The 25,515-nt window shown below is 34.9% G+C and overlaps 1 protein-coding gene across 12 annotated transcripts in view; it reads left to right on the top strand.

Annotated features, from left to right (window-relative positions):
• HERC1 (HECT and RLD domain containing E3 ubiquitin protein ligase family member 1) overlaps positions 1–25,515 on the top strand; it is a 211,125-nt gene that overhangs the window by 127,463 nt on the left and 58,147 nt on the right. For 11 of the 12 annotated variants that reach the window (XM_074234356.1, XM_074234348.1, XM_074234347.1 and 8 more), the window contains 7 exons: positions 10,334–10,494; positions 11,580–11,696; positions 14,796–15,030; positions 19,916–20,040; positions 20,771–20,991; positions 22,327–22,595; positions 25,196–25,248. In XM_074234356.1, the coding sequence (XP_074090457.1) occupies positions 10,334–10,494; positions 11,580–11,696; positions 14,796–15,030; positions 19,916–20,040; positions 20,771–20,991; positions 22,327–22,595; positions 25,196–25,248 (1,181 nt within the window). The remainder of the gene's footprint in view (positions 1–10,333; positions 10,495–11,579; positions 11,697–14,795; positions 15,031–19,915; positions 20,041–20,770; positions 20,992–22,326; positions 22,596–25,195; positions 25,249–25,515) is intronic. The other variant, XM_074234351.1, reaches the window with a different exon arrangement.

Raw genomic sequence — 25,515 nt, 5'->3', positions numbered from 1 at the left:
TAGAAAATATAGCTTCTAACTTGTATTCTTCTGCTATACTTAGTTCTGAATCATCTTAGTTATTTTCTCTTTGTAAAGTATATTTAACTAAATCCTAAATTGCAAAAATAAAAAATTTCAGTGCTGAAAGACTATTTTAGAGATCCTTCTGCCCTCTCCATTTTATACTTGGAGAAACTGAGACCTAGGGTTTAAGTGATGTTCCAAATATTGTTCAGTTCTCATTTATTAAGCAGCTACATTGTTCAAGTGTAGCTGAGTTGTAGTGAATAAAGAATCAATCTTGGGACTAGGAAACCTTGGTTCAGATCCCATCTTTTGAAGCATACTACTTGAATGGAGTAGTCACTTCATTTTTCAGTGTTTTAGGCAGTAATCCAACTCTGAGATTTAAAGAAAGTAGCATGAACTTGCTTACCTAGAACTTTGCTGTATCAGGGAAATCCCAGGGCCACTTCCTTTCTCTGTTGTGGAAATGCAAAGAGAGGTACGAATAAAACTTAATTTTGAGGTACTTCTGATCTAATGGGGTAAATGAGTGAATGTTAAGGCACTTATTAAGCACTCAGTATGTGATGGACACTCTGCTGAGCTTGGAGGATATGGAAAGAGGGAAGTGAGAAGTCTGTCATCTTCCCTAGATCTCATTCTGACATGAAGAAGGATCCATTATCTCTGCTAAGCAATCTATCTACTGCTGTAGATTTTGCCTTAGTTGTCAGCCCTCCGCCACCTCTAAATCCTCTCTCTCTCCTCTCTCTCTCTCTCTCTCTCTCTCTCTCTCTCGACTCCTCACACATCTCCAAGAACCTCCAGCCTCCCTCTTTTCTCCCTCTCTTCTAACCATTCTGCATTCTGGTTTCCAGCACAGCCTGTTATGTCATTGAAACTAACTTCAGAATTACCAGTGAATTCTTTATTGCCAAATTTAATGATTCAGTCCTCATCTTGATATCTCCAGGAAGAATATTTTGGTAAAGGTGGATTAAAGAAAGGATAGGCAATAATAAATAGAAAAATCAGAAAGGAACTTCTGTATTCCCCTCAGTGAGCTGAACTGAGAATCTGAGCCAGGGTTTTTGCAATGAAAATGAAAAGAAGGCAATGTTAGAGGCTTCCCTCCATTGATTCTCTCTAACTTATTTATACATAGTTGTTTGCATATTATGTCCTCTTGCACTCCTTGAGTTTTATTTTGTTTAGCTTTCCTTCTATCCCCAGGGCTTAAGACAGGTACTTGGGACATAATAGTCACTTAAATGCTTGTTCTTCATATGAGAAAAATTGGGAAAACAGAAATAACAGAAATTCTTTTGTTTTTTTTTATTTAAAAAATCATTTTGTAGAAATGTTTCAAATGGGGATTCAAGATAATGAGAACAAGGAAAGAATTGAAGATGATTGAAATTATAAGTGTAGGTGACTGGGACGGCTAGGTGGTGCAGTAGATAGAGCATCGGCCCTGGAATCAGGAGTATCTGAGTTTGAATCTGGCCTCAAACACTTAATAATTACCTAGCTGTGTGGCCTTGGGCAAGCCACTCAACCCCATTGCCTTGCAAAAAAAAAAAAAAAAACCCTTAAAAAAAATAAGTGTAGGTGACTGTCAACACATCAGGATGGAGATGGATTTGGAGATAGAGATGGATTTGTTTTTTTAGGTTTTTGCAAGGTCAACGGGGTTAAGTAGCTTGCCCAAGGGCCACACAGCTAGGTAATTATTAAGTGTCTGAGACTGGATTTGAACCCAGGTACTCCTGACTTCAGGGCCGGTGCTTTATCCACTACGCCACCTAGTCACCCCTGGAGGTGGATTTTGAGGGAAATGAATTTTGTTTTAGATATGTTGAATTTGTATCTAGTGGAACTTTGAGGCAGAGAAATCAATACAATTCTTTCCCAGGGGTTGGAAGATAGCAAATGTAAAAGATGAGATTTGCTAAGAGCATAAAGGAAAAGAGATAGAGCAGGGATCTCAAGGGAAATAAAAAAGAAAGTTTAGACCAGATGTGTAGAGTCTGATAGAGCCATTAAGAAAAGAATATTAAATATTACTCTTTAGTAAGTGAGGGCTTATCTGAGATTATGTGTGTAAATTTGTAGTGGATTTAGTGATGCCTTTTTATCTTCTAAAAGGGTTCAATTTAGAGAGGTTAGACTAGAAGAGACTAATATATAGAAGTTATCTTGAGCTTCCGGTGGTAGGGTAGAAGTAATGGAAGGTCAGGAGAATGAAGGGTTTTAGAACAGAAAAATGATCATTATGAAGGGACTTGGGTCCTGGGCAGGAAAGAAAATGAGGCCAGAACTCAGTTTACCAATTCTTTTTTTTTTTAAGGCTTTTGCTAGACAATGGGGTTAAGTGGCTTGCCCAAGGCCACACAGCTAGGTAATTATTAAGTGTCTGAAGCTGGATTTGAACTCAGGTACTCCCGTCTCCATGGCCAGTGCTCTATCCACTGTGCCACCTAGCCATCCCTCAGTTTACCAATTCTTTATGAAGTTTGAGTTTATATAGTGGATAGAGAGAGATGGCTTTGAAAATGGAAAGATCTAGATTCAAGTACTGTCTCTGACATGAATCTAGACCAAATCATTAACCTCCCTGCCCTATGTGGTTGTCATTATAGATGTTTATATTGTGAACTTCCTTACTGAAAGCCTCCCCTATTGGTGACATCACAAATATGATCAAAAGCATAGCACAAAGTTCCTGGGTTGGAAGCCCTGGAAATTAGGACGGATGTTAAGTGGTCAGAACTTGAAAAAATAAAACACCTTTTTTTGAGATGTTGGTATAAAAGAAGTGAAGGCAGGCTAAGAGATGGGAGAATGAAAAATGGTCAAGTCATGCATTTGAAAAATTGGGCAGTTTTGAGTGATGGCAAAACTTTAGTTATGATTGTTTTGATGAGTAGCTAAAGTGTCCAAAGTACTTTATGGCTGCGTGTTTATATATTGGCTTTAATTGTGCTTTGTTATCAGTGTATGAAATTAAATCCTTTGCCAAAAGGATTTAACCATTATTGAGTATTAACTAGAGTTTGAGGTAGAACTAGAATTGTTTCCTTTTCTTTTCCTTCTTCTTTCCCAAAACTCTCTTTACTTCTCCCTCCAACCTCCCTTTTCCTTTCTGTCCTATTCTTTCTCTAGTAGTTTGTTTTCTAATTTGGATATGCCAGGGAAATTTTCTTTGCAGAACCCCAGGAGAAGGAAGAGATATACCAGGCCCTTTTCCTGCCTTGTCTGTTTTGCCCAACACATCATTCATACTTGTCTCCCCTGACTATATCATCTGCCTGTTTGCCTGCTTTTTCCTTTGAGGAATCAGTTCTTTGAGGTTCCTTTGGCTAATAAGGAAGACAAGGAAAGAATGGTTTGAAGTAATATTTAAATAGCTAGCACTTAAATAGTGCTTAAAAGTTTATAAAGTACTTTACAAATATTTTCTTAATTTATCCTCTCAAAACCTTGAAAAGTAGCTACTATTTTTATCCCCATTTTACAGACAAGGAAACTGAAGCAGATAGAGTTTTAAGTGATTTGCCCAGGATCACTTAAGACTTCATTTCTAGATCCTTCAACAACTGTAGCTACTCATTAAGAGGCACAATGATTATGTTGCTGTTTTGGACCACCTAAAGGTGAACACCTATACACGTTTTTTGTAGATAGCCAGTAGGTCCATGATCCCAATTGTCCACTTGATCCCAGGAGCCTGTTGTTACCAGCCAGCTTGACACTATTAATGGCCTAATATATGCAAGAAGTCTGTTTGAGGTATTTGATACTTAGATTTCATGGAAAGTTCAGACTTCATGTCAAAACCTATTCAGTTCTTCACCTGGACTCTATGGTCAATAAATATATGTCTTTTTTTTAATATTTTATTTTATTTTTCCAATCACATGAAATTTTTCCAACATTCATCCATATGCATTTTTATAAGTTACATAATTTCCTTCCCACCCCCCTCCCTTCAGTCACAGTCTAGTGAACATTGTACTTGTACATTTGTGCTTAGTATGTTTATGTATTAGTCATTTTCTATATGAGAAATTAGGACTGGGGGGGGGGGAAGAAAACCATGAGATAGAAAGGAAAACTATAAGAGGAATTTTTAAAAAAGTGAACATGGTGTTCATTCAAATTCTGTAGGGTTTTTGATTTGTTTATTCGTTTTGTTTTGCGTTTTCTTTATCTGGTTGTGTGAATAGCATTGTCCATAACAGGTCTCACAGGGTCATCCTAGCTCTCTAAACTGCTGAGATAAGTTGTATCCATCAAAGATGAGCAACTCGCAGTGTTGTTAATGTGTACTATGTTCTCTTGGTTCTGCTCCCTTCACTTAGCATCAGTCCATATAATTCTTTCCATGCTTCCCTAGAGCCCAGCTATTCATGGTTTCTTATAAGAACAATATTACTCCATACCCTTAAACTTTGTGTATTTCTCCATTTCAGATGTATTTCTGGTAAACAACATATTATGGTTAATGGATTATGGGGGATTTTTGCTTTGGGGTTTTTTTTTTTTGTTTTGTTTTGTTTTTTTAGGTTTTTGCACGGCAAACAGGGGTTAAGTGACTTGCCCAAGGCCACACAGCTAGGTAATTATTAAGTGTCTGAGACCGGATTTGAACCCAGGTACTCCTGACTCCAGGGCCAGTGCTTTATCCACTATGCCACCTAGCCATCCCTGGATTTTGGTTTTTAATCAATTCTGCTATTCACTTCTATTTTATGGGAGAATTCAACCCATTCACATGTGCAATTAAAATGACTAAATCTTTATTTCTCTCTCTATGCTATCTTTAACCCATTTGTACTTTTCCTCTTTCCTTTCCTCTTATTCCTCTTCACCAATGTTTTGCTGCCTTTCCTCTTTAACCTTTCTTTTAAATTTTTAACTTTGTTTATTTTCATTTATACCTTCACCTTCCCTTTTATCAGTCCCTCTTTCCCTTTTTTTTCCCTCTCTCCCCCCTCTCCTCTTCTCTGTAGGGTGAACTAGATTTTTAAACACAATTGGGAATGTATGTTATTCCCTCTCTGGGCCATATCTGTTGGGTAGGATTTACTTAGTGTTCACACCCTTCCTTCTTTCCCTCTACTATAATAAGTCTTTGTACCTCTTCACCTGGGGTGAGTTATCCACTAATATCTAGCCTTCTCCTCTATAGCCCTTCTTTTTATGTTTTTATTGTTTTAACCCTGTCTTATATTTAGATCCCCTTTGTCAAAATATATTCCTTTTATCTGAACTGAAAGAAGTACTGTCAATCAAATGTTCATTGATTGATTGATAAACTTAAAGTATAATAAATCAAAGGTTTATTGATTGATTGCTTGATTGAGGTAAGCAGCATTGCCTCATAGTCACTAAATACCTTCTCTTCTATCTCATTAGAAATAACACTTCTCAACAGTCATGAATCACATCAATTTATAATGACTTTATACCTTACCCCCTTTTCAAGTACCCTCCATGAACACAATCTTCATGAACCAAAGCATCATGCAAAGCCAAATCATTTCTGGAATCATTTGTACCGAGTCCTTCCAAGCATATTTCCTCCAATTGTAGGCAAAACTTCACATAAAGTATAGCTCATGTTTTCATGACACACTTCCCCTGAATATATTCTTTCCCTCCATCTCTATAGCCCTTCCCAACTTTTTTCCAAGTACATTCTCTCCTACTAACATCCCAACCATGTAACTAAAAAACCCTCATTAATTAAAATATAGATTAAAATAAGATTATTTTCTAATCTCTTTTTGTTCAACTCTTCCCATCGTCTGCCCCATAATGTACTATAACTTTATTGTAACATAAACCTGTAAGTATCTAGTAAAGTCAAGTCACTTTTGATTTAATTATGTATAGAGCCTCTTAAGTACTCTTAAATACTGGAACACCTTGAAGTTCTTTCTTAAGAACTTTTAACATTGATGGTAAGGCATGGGATATACTGGCACAGAACCATCTAGCATAGGGTGCCCTCATCAGAGAAAATGCTGAGCTCTATGAGCAAGGTAGAATTAAAGTAGCTCAAAGGAAACATGAGATATGTAAATTTAGAGTAAATACCCCAGATGTTCACCTGAATAATTTGTGCCCAACCTGTGGTAGAGCATTCTGAGTTCCTATTGGTCTGAGCAGCCACAGTTGAATGCACTATAATTTGCCTCAAACATAGTGATGTCATTTTGGGTTTTTTGGTAAGGAAAGACAAGAATTAACCATACCTATATCCTCTATTTTCAACCCTTTAACTATCCTAAGAGAAATAAAATTTTCAAGTGTTCCAAGTGTTATCTTTCCTTATAGGGTTCTATACAATTTAGTGTTCTTGACTAACATTTTTTTCCCTTCCATTTACCTTGTTATGCATGTATCAAATACTAAGTTAAGTTGTAGTCTTTTATCAGGAAATTTTGGAAGTCCTGTATTTCATTGAACATTCATCTTTTCAACTATGACATGTTTGCTGAATGTTGCAGGGTAGTAAATTCTTGGTTGTAATCCAAGGTCCTTTGCCCTCCAAAATATCATATTCCAGACCTTATCCTTTAATGTTGAAGCTGATAAGCCTTGTGTAGTTCTAATTGTGCTTTCTTTGTATTTAAATTGATTCTTTTTGGCTGTTTGGCTGATTCTGGAATTTAGCTGTGATAGCCTTGGAGTTTTTATCCTGAGTCTCTGGAGGTGTTCTGTGTATTCTTTTAAGGACTGTTTTAATTTGTTGGTCTAATATATTTAATCAGTTTTCCCTGAAAACTGATCCCATGAAAGATATTTTCCAGGTTATTTTTTGATCTAGGCTTTCTAAGTAGACCAGTCATTTGTAAATTATCTCTCCTAAATCTATTTTCTAGGTCATTAGTCTTTCCTAAAAGGTACTTTATGTTTTCTTCAATTTTTTCAGCCTTCTGACTGTTTAATGGAATCATGATGTCTCATAGATTCATTAGTTTCTATTTGTTCAATTCTAATTTTTAGGTTTTATTTTCTCCATTTAGCTTTTGTGTTTCCTTTTCCAGTTGGTTGATTTTATTTTTTTAAAGATTTACATTCCTTTTTTTTGAAAATAGATATGCTTATTTTTATTTATTTTTATTTTTTTAAGATTTTATTTATTTTGAGTTTTACAATTTTTCCCCTAATCTTACTTCCCTCCCCCTACAGAAGGCAATTTGCCAGTCTTTACATTGTTTCTATGGTATACATTGATCCAAATTGAGTGTAATGAGAGAGAAATCATATCCCCAAGGAAGAAATATAAAGTATAAGAGATAGCAAGATTCAGACAATAAGATATTTGGTAATAGTCCTTGGTCTTTGTTCAAATTCCACAGTTCTTTCTTTGGATACAGATGGTATTCTCCATTGCAGACAGCCCCAAATTGTCCCTGATTGTTGCACTGATGGAATGAGTGAGTCCATCAAGGTTGAACATCACCCCTATGTTGCTGTTAGGGTGTACAGTGTTTTTCTGGTTCTGTTCATCTCACTCAGCATCAGTTCATGCACATCCCTCCAGGCTTCCCTGAATCCCATCCCTCCTGGTTTCTAATAGAACAATAATGTTCCATGACATACATATACCACAGTTTGCTAAGCCATTCCCCAATTGAAGGACATTAACTTGATTTCCAATTCTTTGCCACCACAAACAGGGCTGCTATAAATATTTTTGTACAAGTGGTGTTTTTTTTACCCTTTTTTCATCATTGAAGAGTTACATTCTTTTTCCAGTTTGTTTTTAAAGAAGGTGATTTCTTTGGTCAATTTCCTTTCTTCTTTGGTTTATAAATTCCTTTTATTCATTCATTCATTTATTTATTTATTTATTTTTATGTTTTTGAAAGGCAAATGAGGTTAAGTGGCTTGCCCAAGGCCACATAGCTAGGTAATTAAGTGTCTGAGGCCAGATTTGAACCCAGGTACTCCTGACTTCAATGCTGGTGCTCTATCCATTGCGCCACCTAGCCGCCCCTATAAATTCCTTTTTAAGCTCTTCTGTGAGATTTTGGATTTGAGACCAATTCATAGACTCCTTTGAGACTTTCCCATGTTGGACATTTTTTCACTACTTTTCTTCTTCTGAGGTGACATTATCATCATCTCTTTCTGCATAGTAGCTTTCTGCAGTTAGCCCTTTTAGGCTTTTTGCTCATTTTGATTGTTGGAACTCTGTTCCTGGTGTATAGAGAGTAAGTATAGACCAAAGCTTTTTGTGTTGGGACTGGGATCTGATTCCTGGCTTATCACTGGCCAAGATGTGTTGCCTTTGCAACCCAGTATTGCCTGTGCAGTGGTTTGGCCCCAGCCCAGTCCTGTCTTTTGCTACAGTCATCCCAGGGTTCAGACTGTCTGGGCTTGTAACCCTCCCTGCTGGCTTGTTCTCTAGCCATCGGGACCTGGATTGTACTGTGGCTAAAATCCTCCTAATGGCTTTCTCACTCTCCATCCAATCTGGACTCTATTTTCCCTCCCCCCCCCCCCCAAAGAGACAGACCCTCACTGAAGATCTTCCATGATAGCTACAATTGAAAACTTGTTTCTATCTTTTTTTTTTTTTTGATGGGCTCTGTAGCTTTAATGTCTGTGTAGAGGTTTCATTTAAGTGGTGTAAGGAAAAACTCCAGGAGCAGCTAGCTTTGTGCTGCCATCTTGACTTTGCCCTAGAAGTCAAATGTATGTCTTTTAAACTGAAGATCACTTCAAATCACCACCCATTCACCCTACTTCTCTAGGTTATTCTTAACAAGGACACTAATAATTATTATTTTTTTTTTTTTTTTGGCAAGACAATGAGATTAAGTGACTTGCCCAAGGTTTGAACTCATTTCCTCTTCACTCTAGAACCTGTGCTCTATCAACTGCTCCACCTAGCTGCCCTGACACTAATATTTCTTGTAACCCTTCCCTTCTCCCTGAACCAAACCATATTATGCTCAACCACTTCTATACATTATCTATTAAGGAATTCTTGCTACCAAAGTCCTGTCAAATTGATTGACATTAGAAATTGATGTGATTTCATCATTGGAAATGATGTAAAGAGCCATCACCATCTCCTTTGACATCACAACCTAAAGACCATGTGACTTTTCCATCTGGTTTGTACCTGAGTTTTTTTTTAATATATCTTGTTTCTCCCATTAGAAGGTGAGAAGCTCAGTCAAACTGAGACTCAGTAAAGATCTTTGTTTCTAAAGGCCATGGTCTCCTACTGCTTCCAGAGTCATCTCTAGTTGTCCTGATCCATATCTGACCACAGGACCCAAATGACTCTGAGGGAGATAGTGAGGCTGGTGACTGCAAAATCTAATTACTCACAAGACATGGTATTACCTTTCTGATGAAATGGTCCAAAGGACAAACAACAACAGCAACAACAACAACAAAGCCACATTTGAGCTCACATCTTCCTGACTCTAGATTCCACATTTTATCCACTGTGCCATTTATCTGCTTTTGTATTTGAAAAGAATTAAATATGTTTTACATTTTTATGGTAGTTGATAAAATTCTTTTTTTTTTTTTTTTGGTTTTTGCAAGGCAGTGGGGTTAAGTGACTTGCCTAAGGTCACACAGCTAGGTAATTTTCAAGTGTCTGACACCAGATTTGAACTCAGGTCTCCATAAATGACTCCAGGGCTCCATAAATACCATTAGCTCTACACACTGCGCCACCTCACCACCTAGCTGCCCCAACAAAGTTCTTTGACATAAATTTTCCTACCTTTTTTTTTGTAAGGCAAATGGGGTTAAAGTGACTTGCCCAAGGTCTCACAGCTAAGTATTAAATATGTGTCTGAGACCAAATTTGAACTCAGGTCCTCCTGACTCCAGGGCCAGCACCCTTATCCACTGCACCACCTAGCTTCTACCTGACCCAAATTTTCTTTTGCATCTTTCTCCCCTATCTCAAACACTTAGGCAATAAAAGAATGTCTGTTCTATGAACGAATGTGCTCACATATCTTAAGCCCTTTTCTAAGTAATCTCATTTTTCTGCTAGTATTAATGCTAAATTTCAGTTTCATGACAATTAAATGGAAATACCTATTAACCCTTTGGACAAAAGGTAGTCTAAATATGGACTGCCTTTGAGCTTCTATTTTAGTCCTAGTCTTATTTTACTGGTATGCAGCTAATTTCTTTCTATTCCTCATTGCTTTACTCAATTCTCCATATATATTTGGGGGTGGGGTATCCTTGGTCTTTTCCATCTTGCTGTATTTGCTCAACAGTTTTATATAAGAGTTTGAGACTTTTATAATTGGAATAAACATATCACACCATTATTGTTCTTTTAAAGGCAAATGTTCTCCAGTTATCCAACTACCACTGTCCTTCCCACTAGACGTGCACAGACTCCACCAATATCCTCCTTACCAACCTCTCCTTCTGATGAAGTTGGAAGGAGACAAAGCCTGACTTCTCCTGACTCTCAGTCTGCAAGACCTACCAATCGGACAGGTTTGTGATCATTGACACTAGTATTAAAAAAAAAAAAAATCACATTACTATATGGTGAATAGTAGGAATATATTTTCATGATTGATAAATGAGACTTCTCTTTTAATCACTGGAAATGATGATATAATTTTGTATTTATACAAGAGGAAACAGCTTGTCGAATTAAATTCTCTTTTGGTTTATGCTGTGCTTGAGATTGAACTACAGAATCTTTCTAGGACACAGTGTATTAGAAACAGCAAATTGAGCAGAGGAGAGGACTTGAGAGGGGTGGGGCTACTTAGATAAAGGCAATAATAACATTGACAGCTGACAGATTGGCAGCAAAAGAGAAGAGATATGGAACATGAAAGACAAAACAAACATAAGTCTTTTGATTTTGTGCCATTTATCATGGGTTCTATTATCCTGTAGGCCTCAGTAACCTCCTGAGAGTATTACTGTATTATAGCATAATGCAAGAAATACAGATAATGAATTCAAGGAAAGGTTATGTTCAACATACTCTGTTAAATAATGTATTTCCCATACTTCTTAAATGTAAAATGGCTACAAAATTATTTCCAGTTTGTAAAGTGATACCTGTCACTGGTCACCTTAAGATACTGGATCTTGGGAGATACTCCCCAATAAGAATAACATGGACCCCAGGGTGAAATTTGAAAATTGAAGTTATTAACTTTCCTTGGGAGCAATTTTGGCAAAGATTACAAAGAGGCAAATTTAGATTTGATGTGTAAGAGTAATCTTTCTATTAATTAGAACAACTTGATCAATTAACAAGCATTTATCAAAAACCTATTATGTGCTAGGCTCTGTGATTTATCTGGGAACACAAAAAAATAAAGGAAATTGTCTGTCCAGCCAGCAAAGAACTTACATTTTACCTGGATGTGAAATTAGGGAGAGCATGAAGGTTATTGGCAGACTGCAATTTTGTGATACTGTGTAAAAAGTTTCAACAGAAATTATGTACATCAGTCTCATCTTCATTATTTATCTATGCTTTTCTAAACAACTTTAGCTTAAATACCATTAGTTGTTATTTTAATTCTCTCAAGGTCCTTATTTCTCTTTCCATTCAGCATTATCTGATCCAAGTAGCAGACTTTCAACTTCCCCTCCTCCACCAGCTATTGCAGTGCCATTGCTAGAGATGGGATTCTCCCTTCGGCAGATTGCAAAAGCTATGGAAGCCACAGGTAGGAATCTATAGAAGTTGGAAGTACCATTTATTTTATTTTATTTCTTAAACAATTTTTATTCATTTTGAACTTAAAGGCCAAAAAAGAAAAGAACATTTCAATCTTCACAGCACAATCCTAAAAAAGATTCACTATAAAACCATGAATTTACATTTCAGTTTATTTTTTTTGAAAAACTATATGAGTTCTACTTTTTGTTTGCAGTTATTCTGCTTTCCTTCTACATTTTCTTTTATTTTCTGCTGTGCACTTTTTCTATTTTTTCTCCCTTTTCTCCCACTTACAGATGGTAATCATTAGATACAAATATGGATATATGTATGTGAGAATGTATAATGTGTGCTCTTATGTCATGGTGGTTATCCATCATATGATTATATACCACAACTTGTTTACCTATTCCTCAATTGATGGGCATTCCTGCAGTTTCTAATTCTTTGCCACTGCAAAGAGATCTGCTATAAATACTTTAAAGCATCTAGGTTTTTTCCCTTTTTCCTTGATCATCTTTAGAGACAGACTTAATTGTGACATTGTTGGGCTTTAAATGTTTGGTAGAGTTCTCCTATAAATCTGTCCTGCTCTAGTTCTTTTTTCTTAGGTAGCTCTTTTATGGTTTGGTCAATTTTTTTTTTAAATAGGTTTATTTAGATTTTCTGTTTCTTCTGCTGATCTAGGCAGTTGATATTTTTGTAAATAGTCTTCCATTTCACTTAAATTGTGAAATTTATTTGCATATAATTCGACAAAATAACTTTAAAATTGTGATTTTTTTTCACTAGTGTTATATTTACTGTTTTCATTTTGAATATGAGTGATTTGGTTTTCTTCTCTTTTATTATTAACCAATGGTTTGTCTGTTTTTATAGATTTTTTTCTGTAAAACTGACTCCTAATTTTATTTATAAATTCAATGGTGTTCTTATATTCCATTCAGTTAATTTCACCCTTAATTTTTAGGATTTCTAATTTCCATATTTAATTGGAGGTTTTTAGTTCTTTTTCTTTTTTAAAAAAAAAATTGCATACCCGTTTCATTGCTCTGCTCTTTCTCTATTTTATTGATTTTAGTGCTATAATTTTTCCACTGATTATTACTTTTGCCCTATTTATCCCATAAGTTTTGATATGTTGTCTCATTATTGTCATCCTCTTCAATGAAATTATTGTTTCTTTGATTTATTCTTTAATCCACTCGTGATTGTTTAATCTTCAGTTAGTTTTTATTATGTGTTTCTATGGTCCCTTTAATATTAGTAAAATTTTTATTGTATTGTAATCTGAAAATAATAGATTTTTAATTTCTTCTTTTCTTTTAACTTTAAATTTTTTTGCCCCAATATACATTCAGTCTTTGTAAATATATTATGTATTGCTTGAAAAAAAGATATTTTCCTTTCCATTCTCATTCCATTCTCCCTAGATATCTATCATATCTAGCTCATCTAAAATTCTATTCACTTTGTTGTTTTCTTTTTTTTTTTTTTTTTTTGGTTTAAGTTATCTAATTCTGAGGGGGGGGATTAAAGTCCCCTATTATTAAAAGACTACTATCTGTTTCCTTCTATAATTCATTTAACTTTTCCTTTAAAAAAATGTAGATGCTATATTATTGGGGCTTATAGATTTAGAATTCATATTGCTTCATTGTCTATGATACCTTTTATAATGTTTCCCTATCTTTTTAAATTAAATCTATTTTAGCTTTAACTTTCTTTGAAATGATGATTACTATCCAATTTTTTTTTTCCATCAATGGATGCATGATAAATTTTACTCCAGCTCTTTATTTTAACTGTGTACATCTCTCATTTTTAAATATGTTTCTTGGCAACAAACATATTGTTGCATTGTAATTTTTTTTTGCAAGGCAATGGGGTTAGGTGACTTGTCCAAGGTCACATAGTTAGGTAATTATCAAGTGTCTGAGACTGTACCTGAACACAGAGCCACTTGAATCCAGGGTCAGTGCTCTATACACTGCACACCCAGCTGCCCCCTGCATTCTGTTTTTTTTAATCCATTCTGCTGTTTCCATTTTACTGGTTTATTCCATTCACATTTATGGTGGCCTCTGTGCAAATACATTCATCATAATCACTGCAATAAAAGATAATCAAGTTTTCATATTATATATATATATATATACATATATATATATATATATATATATATATATATATATATATATAGCCTTTTGGTACACAACAAAATTGACTCTTATCATCTCTTTTTATTTTCCTCATTAAGTAGAGCCAGTGAACTGTCTTTCCCTTTAGCTACAATTTCCTCCTTCTGGTTTCATTTATAATGAATTGTAACTATTTTAAGGTTGATTTAATTCAGTTCCTGAGATATTATGTTCACTCATCCATTGTTGGATTAAGGATTTCACATTTTAAAATACCAGCAACTAATACACATTGTTATAGACAATTTAAAAACTATGATTATTAGTGCTCTCTGCCCTCTTTTCTAATTTATCTATCACTACTGTTGAAGAAATTGAAGAAAGCTATATAGATCTGAAGACCATTTACATTTTTCTTTGTTTTATGGATTTTCATGTCAAATTCATCATCAAATGACCTGTCTCCTTGTGATGAGTCTCTCAATATTTAGCTAAGTTGGTTCTAATCTTTTCAAACACAATAGGTAGGGATAGCTAGGTGGCGCAGTGAATAGAGCACTGGCCTTGGAGTCAGGAGTACCTGGGTTCAAATCCGACCTCAGACACTTAATAATTACCTAGCCGCGTGGCCTTGGGCAAGCCACTTAACCCCATTGCCTTGAAAAATCTGAAAAAAAAAACACAATAGGTAGATTTTCTTGGTGCATTCTCTTAATGAGAATTTTTTGGAGATTATACTTCAGATTTGCACAGAATAAGAAAGCACATCATCTGTATCATTGGTACATCTGCACCAATGGAGGGAATAATCACATCTTTAGTAATATAATGAACTCAATGGAGTATGTTTTTCAATAGCTATAGAATTTAATAAAAATACTTAGTTGTCATTAAAAGTAGAGAACACTCTGTAGCATGAATGTCTACTGTACAGAAAGATAGTTTTATTTTTTTTTTTTAATCAGGTGCGAGAGGTGAAGCAGATGCCCAGAACATTACAGTCCTGGCCATGTGGATGATAGAACATCCTGGCAATGAGGATGATGAGGAACCTCAGTCAGGTAGCACTTCTGATTCGCGTCATGGAGCAAGAGTTGCAGGCACTAGCAGTGGGAAATCTATTGACCCTTGTTATTTGCAATCACCTGGGGACATACCATCAGCTGATGCTGCTGAAATGGAGGAGGGATTTAATGAAAGGTGAAATGTCAATTTTGATTTTTCAATTCTATATCACAGGTAGTGGTAAATTTCAGAAATGTTTCTAAATTCTTGCTTTAGGATCTGTAGATTTCTTGCAAAATTGAGATAATTTATTTATCAACCATTTAACTCTTTATTGTTTGTCTTTAGAATTGGTAGACACTATAAAGATGGATAAAATATGAAATGAACTCTGTCTTTGTGGAGATTATATCTAGGAATGGTAATACTATATTGAATATTTTTATGCATTTTACTCCAAAGACTACATGAACCTGGACCAATTTATGCCTTGGTAGCATGACCTTGGGCAAATCAATTAACTTCTCAGTGGCCCCAGGCAGTTCTTAGTCATTAATTTTTGCTTACTAAGAGAGAACATCAGCTTTTATGATTGAGAGAGATAAAGGGTGGGTCGGGGTGTGTGTGTATGTGTGTGTGTGTGTGTGTAAAATCACTTACAAAATTGGTATTAGTTTTTAACTGTGGCCATATAGCCAAAAAATAAGGTTACTAAATTCTTTATCCTTGGTATTAATTTCATTGCTTAATGAATTTATGGTGATTACTGTTCAGAGCACTATGATGTTGATTTGTAAGGAGATATAAAACTTAGCTGATTACAGTTGCTACCTTAAAAAAGAGTATACAGTCTAAGTAAATAAGACAGGAAAACACATACTGGAACATATATTATGAAAGTGCATTATGTTTTTAAGAAGATGCTATCATGATTGCTAGGATAATGACATTCCTGACAAATGGAATCAGAGAAAGTTTCATTAAAGAGGTGGCATTTAATTGGCTTAAAGGATGACACCCAAGGAGGAGATTAAAATAAAATGTTCCAGTCAAAAGAACATGAAAGGCAGAAGTATTCTGGTATATTCAGTGTAAGATGCTAGTAAGTTGACTAAAATATAAAGAGGTATAAAACAAGAAGATGCCAGATTATGAGAAAACTTGAGTAATAAACTAAGGAATTTGACTTTAGTAAATTATAGCTAGCCACTGAAGATTTTTGAAGGTAGGAATGGCAAAAGCAGAGCTGTACATGAGAAGTCACTTCTTTTTTCAATGTAATGGACGCATTTTCTTTTTTCAATATTTTGGATAATTAGAGAAAAAGTATAGAATTAGGAATAACTGTTAGGCTACTATAAGCAACAAATTGGGTAGCAATAAGAACTTAGAAGAGAAGATTATATGATGTATTTTAGAAGTAGAACTTATGAGAATCGGATTTAATACAAAAGGTCAAAAGTCAAAGATAAACTTCATTGTGGTATACTGGGATATGAGAGACAAGATGTGAAAATAATGGAAGCTATGTGTGGTACAGAGTGCTAGACTGATCAGAGACTCATCTTCTCCAAGCTAAATATTCACATTCAACCAAAGTGGCAGTTCAAAGGCAAGGTGACTACCAGAAGAATTAATGGCAAGAGATTAGATAGAGTATGTCTCTGAGTAGGAACAGTTTGTTAATAACCTGGAGGGGAAGTTGAGCCAACAATCAGTTGGCAACAGTGGAGCAGAAGAGGGATGGGCAACCTTCAGGGATTTGGTGTACTACATTTGCCCATCTGGATCAGAACACTCAGAAAAATTTGGTTTGATGAAAATGATGGGGGGAAATACAGAAATTATTAAGTGAAAAACTAAAACTCCACAGGACTTACCAACAGGATAAGTCATCCATTTCTAAGAAGGCATCATTTAATTCCCTTAAAACTAAAGTGCATGTGAAGCTTAGAGAGATTCAGGATTCTTGGCTCAATAAGAAGGCAAATAAAATTCTGGACTGAATACTTCCATAGTGTTCTTAACAGAGCATCATCAATCAATGCAGAAGCCATTGATCCTTTACCTGAAGTTAAAGTCAAATCTTATCCCTAGTTGATGTTTCAACTAAAGAAGAGGTTTTGAATGCCATTAGGCTTTTTTCATGTGGCAAAATACCTTGTGCTTATTCTATTTAGACTAGAATCTTCAAGGTTAGGTTCCATTACTCATCCAAAAACTGACTGAAATTTTCCAGGTTTTATGACTTGAAGAGATTATTCCCCAGAAATTCAGGGATGCCTCCATTGCCCATCTTAATGAAGGTAAAAGAGATTGTCCTGTGACAATAACGGGGGTGTTTCTTTCTTAGTCATTGCTATTAAGATTCTTGCCAGAGTCCTCATTAGGCCAATTCAGTAGTCACTTCCCTGAAAGCCAGTGTGGCTCCAGAAATGGTCGAGGAATAGTTGATATGGTATTTGCTGTCTCACAACTCCAGGAAAATGCCAGAAGCAAAACAAAGGTCTGTATACAATATTTGTAGATCTGACCATGGCTTTTGATATTGTTACTTGTGAGGGCTTATGGAAAATTATGTCAAAATGTGGTTGCCTGGAGAAATTCATCAGTATTGTTCATCAATTCAAAGACAGCATGTTGCCTGGGTTCTTAATAGTGGATGATGCTCTCATGATTTCCTAGTCCCCAATAGAGTGAAACAAGGACATGTCCTTGCTTCCATACTTTTTAGCATGATGTCTTTCAGTCATGTTGTCAAACGTTTTCACTGAGGATGAATACGACATCAAGGTCATCTACCACACTGATGGTAAATTCTTCAACTTGAAAAGTCTACAAGCCAAGACCAAAGTGGAGGAGGGAGTCTTCTATTTGCTGATGATTGTGTCCTCAGTGCAGCCTCTGAAGCTGAGATACAACAAAGTATGGACCCATTCTCTGCTGCTTGTGCTAATTTTAGTCTAACAATTAACACCAAGAAAACACAGGTGCCCCATCAGCCAACACCACATCATCCATATGTGGAACCTTCGGTTACAGCAAATCAAGAAGTTTTGGGTACTATGGACAAGTTCGTGTACCTTGACACACATTGCCAGAATCAGCTCAGTATTTGAGAGGCTCCAAAAGAAAGTGTGGGAGAGAAGATACCAGACACTGAGGTCCTTTCTCCAACTAAATTGAGAAGTATTCAAATATTAATACAGAGAGTACAACTATGATGAGTTTTCCATAGTGTTAGAATGCCAGGCATATGCATGCCAAAAAAGACTGTTTTGTGGAAAAACTCACAAAGGGCAAGCATTCACTGAGGCGTCAGAAGAAATGATATCAGGTTACCTCTGAAGGTCTCTCTTAAGAACTTTAGAATGCTTGTGCCGCTTGGAAGACACTGGCACAGAACCACCCTGAATGGTTGCTCTCTATAGAGAAGTGCTGCTTACTTTGAGGAAGGCAGAATTGAAGCAGGTCAAAGGAAATGTGAGATGAGTAAGTAACACCCCAGATGTTCACAAGGATTATTTGTGCCCGACCTGTGGTAGAACATTCTGAACTCGTATTGTTTGATCAGCCATAGTTGGACATACTGTAATATCGTTTTAGTGATCTTCATTTTAGTCATCTTTGATATTGAAGGACACCAGCCAACCAACCAACCAACTGGTGATGTGATGGCATCACTAAAAGAATAGACTGTTCAAGAGGTCAAGCCAGGAAACATTTAAGAAGTTCTTTCTGTAGGCAAGAAGTTTATATTCTGCTAGTGGGGGGTTAAAAATTGTACACAATACATCCCTTCACCTTCCCCCACAAAAGAGAATAATTCTAAAGAGTAAAAACCATTCCAACTGATTTAGAATATTTGCCAACTAGAAATATTAGAAAAAGTCTCATGTAGGAGATGTCACCTAAACTGTGCTTTGAAAGAAAAGAAAAATTCTACATGGCAGAGGTGAGGAAGTCGTTCCAAAAAAAGGAGGGTAAGTTTTTTCAGAAGCAGAGGTAGGAGGTAGAATACCATGTATAAGGAACAGTTTGGTTAGAATGGAGGGTGCTTAAAAGAAAATCACTAAAAAAAATTACAGAGTTGGTGGAAACCAGATTGTGAAGTCTTTAAAATGCCATGCTGAGGATTTTGTATTTTATCATAGGAGACATTTCCAAAAGCCATGTGGAATATGCTAGCTTGTGGACAAATTGGATAGGTGTGGTGGGCCTGAGAAATGAAAATGAGAGGAATGAAAATTTAAAAAGAGGGTAGTGTGGGTATGTTCTTTATATTTAAGGACCTGAAACTAGATGGCAGGAATGGAGAATGAGTACAATGCGAGATAAATTTAACCTTCTTCAGTTGATAAGAAGACCTGAAATCATGGAAAACTTCTGGAGTCTTGCACAGAATTCAAAATAAAAGCATACCTTAACTCTAGTAGACTCCATCAATATATTTAGACCATATTGCCATGGGCTTCCTAAGATGAAAAGTGTGTTGAACTCTGAATTTGGTAGTTTGGTAGTCACATTTAGTATTGCTTTAGATTAATCATTTTAATTGTTCTACTTCTCTTGTATTCAAAGATGTAATAATGAGTCAAAAGTTAAATTCATTTTTCTGCCTACAACCATTTCAGGAATTATTTATTGATAGAATTGCAACCTCTAGTGGTCCCTTTGTAAATTAAGGCCTATGCTAGGGGGGAAAAAAGATTTATTTCAGGGCATATCTCTTTCTTAGAGTGATGAATCATGGTGCTCACAGCCCTGAACCTAGACCTCAGTCCAACCCTCGAATTTAATAGTTGTGGAAATGACTCACCCAAATAGTGAGTTTAATGGAGGATTTGAACCCAAGTTTCTTCTTTAAGAGCTAGTACCTTGGCCCTTGTGACCCACTGTCATTCTTTTTCACTTCAACAAAATAAGTAGCTGCTATGTTTAAAAAACATTTGGGCCCTCATTTATATTTAAAAATACAGGGGAAAACATCACCACATTATTTCATAACAGAATGTTTGATAGGTTATTATTCTCATTGTGATTTTTGATTTCTGCTTTTTGTTTTCAAATTAATTTGCAGCACTGATAATTTGGATCATGCAGATAATACAGCTTCTGGAAGTGGACCTCCTTCCAGGAGTCGATCTGCTGTAACAAGAAGACACAAATTTGATTTAACAGCTCGGACATTGCTGGCAAGAGCAGGTAATTCTTTAATTCAGACTATATTCTGTTTTAATTTAATCATAGATTTAGAATTGGAATGGACCTTAGAGATTATTTAGTGCAGTCCCTTATTTGATTAATGAGATTGAAGACTAAGTTATTACACAGATAGTAATTAGATAGCAGGCAGTCCAGGATTTTTTCTATTTCAGTTTACAGTCCCTCTGATTCATTTATTTTTTGAGTGTTCTTTATGTATAAAGCACTCTGCCAGAATTGTAGCCTCAGAGCTAGAATGAATCTTAGAGATCATTGAGTCTAATGCAGCCTTTTTATAGATGATAAAACCAAGACCCGTAACTCAAGATATTACTCTGAAAGATTTAAATAATTCTGTCCCTCTGTCTCCCAGTGATATTTATGGCTTAGGTTGGAGACAATACACACATTTTAAAAATGACATTAAAAATTTGATTTAATATCAGTAGTAAGAAAGTACAGGCAAAGTAATAAGGGTCCAGAGGACCAACAGTGGCCATTCTTTCTAGTTATCTTTAAAGATAAGCAGTTTTCTATAGAACATAAAATTATATTTATGTTAAATATTGTTTTGATATGAAAAGAAAACTCCTAATTTTTTTAATATATTTTTACCAGCAGTTAGGTAAACCAGCTAAGCCCTCATCTCATTTTCTTCTCTATTAGCAATTAAAATGTTCAGAAATTTTTTGTATGCAAGTAAAATGTTTTTTCTTTTTTTTGTTCTGAGCGGGGTTATACCGTTCTGTACAGGCTCATAGGAATCAAAGTCGAAGAGAGGGAATTTCTTTGCAGCAAGACCCTGGGGCATTATATGACTTTAACTTGGATGAAGAATTGGAAATTGATCTAGATGATGAGGCAATGGAGGCAATGTTTGGACAAGATTTGACCAGCGATAATGATATTCTGGGAATGTGGATCCCAGAGGTATTGGATTGGCCTACCTGGGTGTGTGTGACTGCAGCTGGGGCTGCTGTGACTTAATTTTTGTTGTGCTTACAATTTTTAACAGCTGATTGACTGATTTCTAAAATTAAAGTGTTAGTCTTTATGGTAGCTCTCATAAAACTTTTTGAATTCGTTGCCTACTTTCATTATTGCAAACCATTGTCCTCAAACTATATAATGTCTTCTCTATGTGTATTATTAGTAGCCCTATAATGAAGCATGATATTTGAATTATTCTGTTATTATAGACAAATTATAGTATAGAAAACATCCTAGGAAGCTTAGATGCTCGGCATCATAGTTTTTATGATATATGACTATTGGATTTCATAGTCATCTATAACCTTTTACCCATTCTAAGAAACAATATATACTTAGAACTTGCCAATAAATTTTTTCTATCTCAGAGTTTATAGTGAATCTAGCTACAAAGAGAACAAAATGTTACACTTTCTCAGTAGAATGAAAAATTCACAGATTTGCCAGTTTTTGCTTGGGGCTCTTTACCTATTAAATCCTACAGAGAAAAGACATAGTATTAAGTAAACTAAATTGATAGAATAAAATTTTGCAAGAGACTGTGAGAAATCCAAATAAAGAATTAGTCATTTTAAAAATTGAAAGTGGGGGCGGCTAGGTGGCGTAGTGGGGCGGCTAGGTGGCGTAGTGGATAAAGCACCGGCCTTGGAGTCAGGAGTACCTGGGTTCAAAACCGGTCTCAGACACTTAATAATTACCTAGCTGTGTGACCTTGGGAAAGCCACTTAACTCCATTTGCCTTGCCAAAAACCTAAAAAAAAAATTGAAAGTGAATTCCCTTAAACTTTGAGCCAACATTTGTGATGCTAGTTTTAGTTTTTGAAAGTTTAGATAGTTTTTCATTGTTATTATTGAATGTTTCTTAGAAGGATTATTGGTTACGAGTTAATTCTTTATACCAAAAAGAATATCAGGTGCAACTTAGTGTGATCTAAAAGAAGAAATTGTTAATAAAGCACAGTTAAAGCAAAATTTTCAGCTCACATACCAACTACTTCAGTATTTAAATGAATCTATCTTTATTCTCATTGTGAATACTTGCTTTCACTCTCAGTAGTTTAAAACAATCTAGGCTCTGTCATCATTTGAAGTTCTATCCATGGCCTTCTATAATTTCTCCTAGAGGATAAATATGCACTGACTTAATTAAATTTCTAAGCAATACTTTAACTCTTAGATTGCCCTTCTCTTGTCCTTTGTTTTCACTTTATAACTAGATTATATTAATTATAATTATAGCTTCAAGATCACAATACAAAAATAGAAATAATTTAGTATAAAAATAATTTTATACAGCATGTTTGCGAGTCTGAAGACAGAGAAGAAGTGGTGGTGTGTGAGCTGTGTGAATCCAGTGTTGTCAGCTTCAATCAACATATGAAAAGAAACCATCCTGGTTGTGGCCGGAGTGCAAACCGGCAGGGCTATCGGAGTAATGGTTCTTATGTAGATGGATGGTTTGGTGGTGAATGTGGAAGTGGAAATCCATATTACCTCTTGTGTGGCAGCTGTAGAGAAAAATATTTGGCTCTGAAGACTAAATCTAAGACCTCAACTTCTGAAAGGTATATATTTTTTTCAAATATATTCGATAAAAGGGTAAGGATATTTTTGGTATACATTTGCTAGGTCCTTGAAGAGGATCCATTGTGTTTTTTTTCTTATAGTTTATTTGCACAGTTTATTTCACTTAGTAATCATTCTATAAAAGATGTTTGAATAAATCTAATGCTTTACTGGAGTTTGGTGGGGGTGTGGGAAGGGGAGGGGTTTATCTTTTTGTAGTTGAATGTGGAAGTGGGGATATGCTTCTCATTACACTATATCCTCTGTTGGGAATCTTATGAGAGGCAAAAAAAAAAAAAAAGACTTGGAGGTGGGGTGGAGCCAGAGGGATTGGTGACAGTGAAGCCATGGAATCTGAGGTCAGACTTAGAGGTTTATCATTTAATTGTTATAACCTGTTTGCTCTGACTTAAGGACTACTTAGATCGATTGCTGACATCAGTAATTTGTATTTAGTGCCAGTTTTTAAACCAATTATTTAAGATGACTTTTAAGATCTTGCATTTGATGAAAATAAAAACAAGTTTTATAGTTTTTATTTGAATGAGGTGACATTTAAACTTGATTTTGGTGAAGTTGTCAAGCAGTATTTTTAATTTAATTGGAGTTGTCACTCAAAACATTTTTTTCTTAATATTTTATTTTCATTGACACCTTTTAATTTTTTTTCATTACATCCATTTCTAAGTAGATCCTTTCTTCCTGTCCTATCTTGTGACTCCTCTGTTGTAACAAAGTTTGAGGGTTTTTTAGGAGGGAGAAGCAATTGGACAAAAACTAACCAACAAAAAGCCTTGTCTTAACATCCATGGAGTTCTTGAATCTTATAGTTCCTACAACTTTTCGGTGAGGAGAAAGAAGTGCATTTTCTGAACTCTCTGGGGCAGTTCATTATAATCACTCAGCATTCAGCTGAAAGTTTTTTGTTCTTTACATTTACATTGTTGTTGCTTTGTGCATCGTTTTCCTGGTTCTGCTTATATCACTAGTTACCTAGTTATGTCATTACTGTCATGATTTTCTGAATTCTTTATATTTGCAGTTTTTTACAATGCAATGCTATTGCCTTACATTTATATACCAATATTTGTTGATTCATTCTTCAATCAGTGGGCAGCTACTTATTTCCAGTTCCTTCCTACCACAAAAAAAATGATACTATTAATATTTTGGTGTTCATGGTTCCTTTCTTTCTCTTTGACCTCCTTGATTGTGTATATATCTAGCAAGAGAGAGGATCTCTGAATCAAAAGATATGGATATTTTAGTTTTCTTTTAGTATAATTTCTAATTGTTTTACAGAAAGATTGGATCAAGTCACAGCTTTAATTATAAGCAATTTTTTGTTTTCTTTGCATTTATGGATTATGAGGTGAATTCTCACTTTGTTTTGATTTGCATTTGCTCATTACTGCTCTGGAGCAATATTTCATATGATTCTTTTTTTTTAATAAAATTTCATTGATACCTTTGATACCTATTGATACCTTTTTACATCACCTATATTTCCCACTTTTATTTCTTTGAATCCCTTCTCACAGAGCCACCTGTTTAAAAAAAAATTCCACACAACTAAAAAAATAAAAAAGCCTGATGTTCTGTATGTTTATTACTCTAGATCTATGGTGCCCTATCTTTGCTATGAAACTGTGGGGGAGGTATCTTTTCATATCTACTCTTTAGAGTGAAGATTGATAATTGTAATTTTATAGCAGTTTAAGTCATTTTCTTGTTCCTTCTGTCTGTATGATTTTAGTTATCAAGTTTATTGTTTTCCGGGTTTTATTTTACTTCACTTTGCATCAATATATGTAATTTTTCTATGCTTTTCTGTCTTTGTCATAGTGATTCCTTCTTACTGTGTAATAATATTCCTTTACTTTCATGTACCACAATTTGTTTAACTATTCCCTATCAGCATCATCAATTTTGTTTCCAGTTCTTTACTACCAGAAAAATGTAGCTTTAAATATTTTGATATATATTTGATATATATTGACTTCCTTTTCACTGACTTCCTTAGGGGAATCTGCTTGTTAGTGAAATCTCTGAATCACAGAATATGAATATTCTCTTTTTTTCATCATTACAAGCTTTCCAGAATGGATAAACCAATTTACAGCTTCAATAGTACATTAGTTTTCTCATCATTCCATTGTCTCTTCAACAATGACTATTCTCATCTTTTTATTGTCCTTGTTATCTTTCCAAGTGTGAGATGAAACATCAAAATCATTTATGTGTCTCTCTTTTATGAGTAATTTTATCATGAATTATATAATTCTTATTAGGTAACTATCTTTAAAAAACATTTTGCTCACATTCTATCACTTATCCATTGGAGCATATCATCAGCTATGTCTAATTTTTATTTTTAAATAAAATAGTTTATTGGACACAGAAGTCTATATAAATTTTTTTGTGAATTTGGCTTTGGTTTTACATAGGTACTTTATTCTAAAAGTTTTATTGGTTTTATTATATAAGGAACAGGACAGGAAGTTTATTTTACTCCCTAAAATGTATTAGTGATTTATCTTGCATTTCTGATTATTAGCTATGTTTTATAGAAATAAGTTATCTTTTATTTTTGGTACAGGTACAAAGGACAGGCTCCTGATTTAATTGGCAAGCAAGACAGCGTTTATGAAGGTAGTTGTTTTGAGAGCTTCTCTGTTTCATTAATATAATCCAGAGTTGATAGTATAAACACTAAATAATTTTTCATTAAATATTAAGATTTCCATATTTTTAAAATTTGCTTTTATATTAAAAGATTAAATTTGTCTAGCAAATGAAAATGTAGTGTATTAGAAAAAAGCACTTAAATGAATGATAAAGAATCTCAGTTCTGGTATTGCTATTGTTACTGATTTGTGTCCATGTGAAAAACACTTAATAAGGATTTGGAATGCGTTA

Source organism: Macrotis lagotis, chromosome 4, assembly GCF_037893015.1.
Source record: "Macrotis lagotis isolate mMagLag1 chromosome 4, bilby.v1.9.chrom.fasta, whole genome shotgun sequence".
Lineage (NCBI taxonomy): Eukaryota > Metazoa > Chordata > Mammalia > Peramelemorphia > Peramelidae > Macrotis > Macrotis lagotis.
This window is presented reverse-complemented; position numbering and strand designations above follow the sequence as displayed.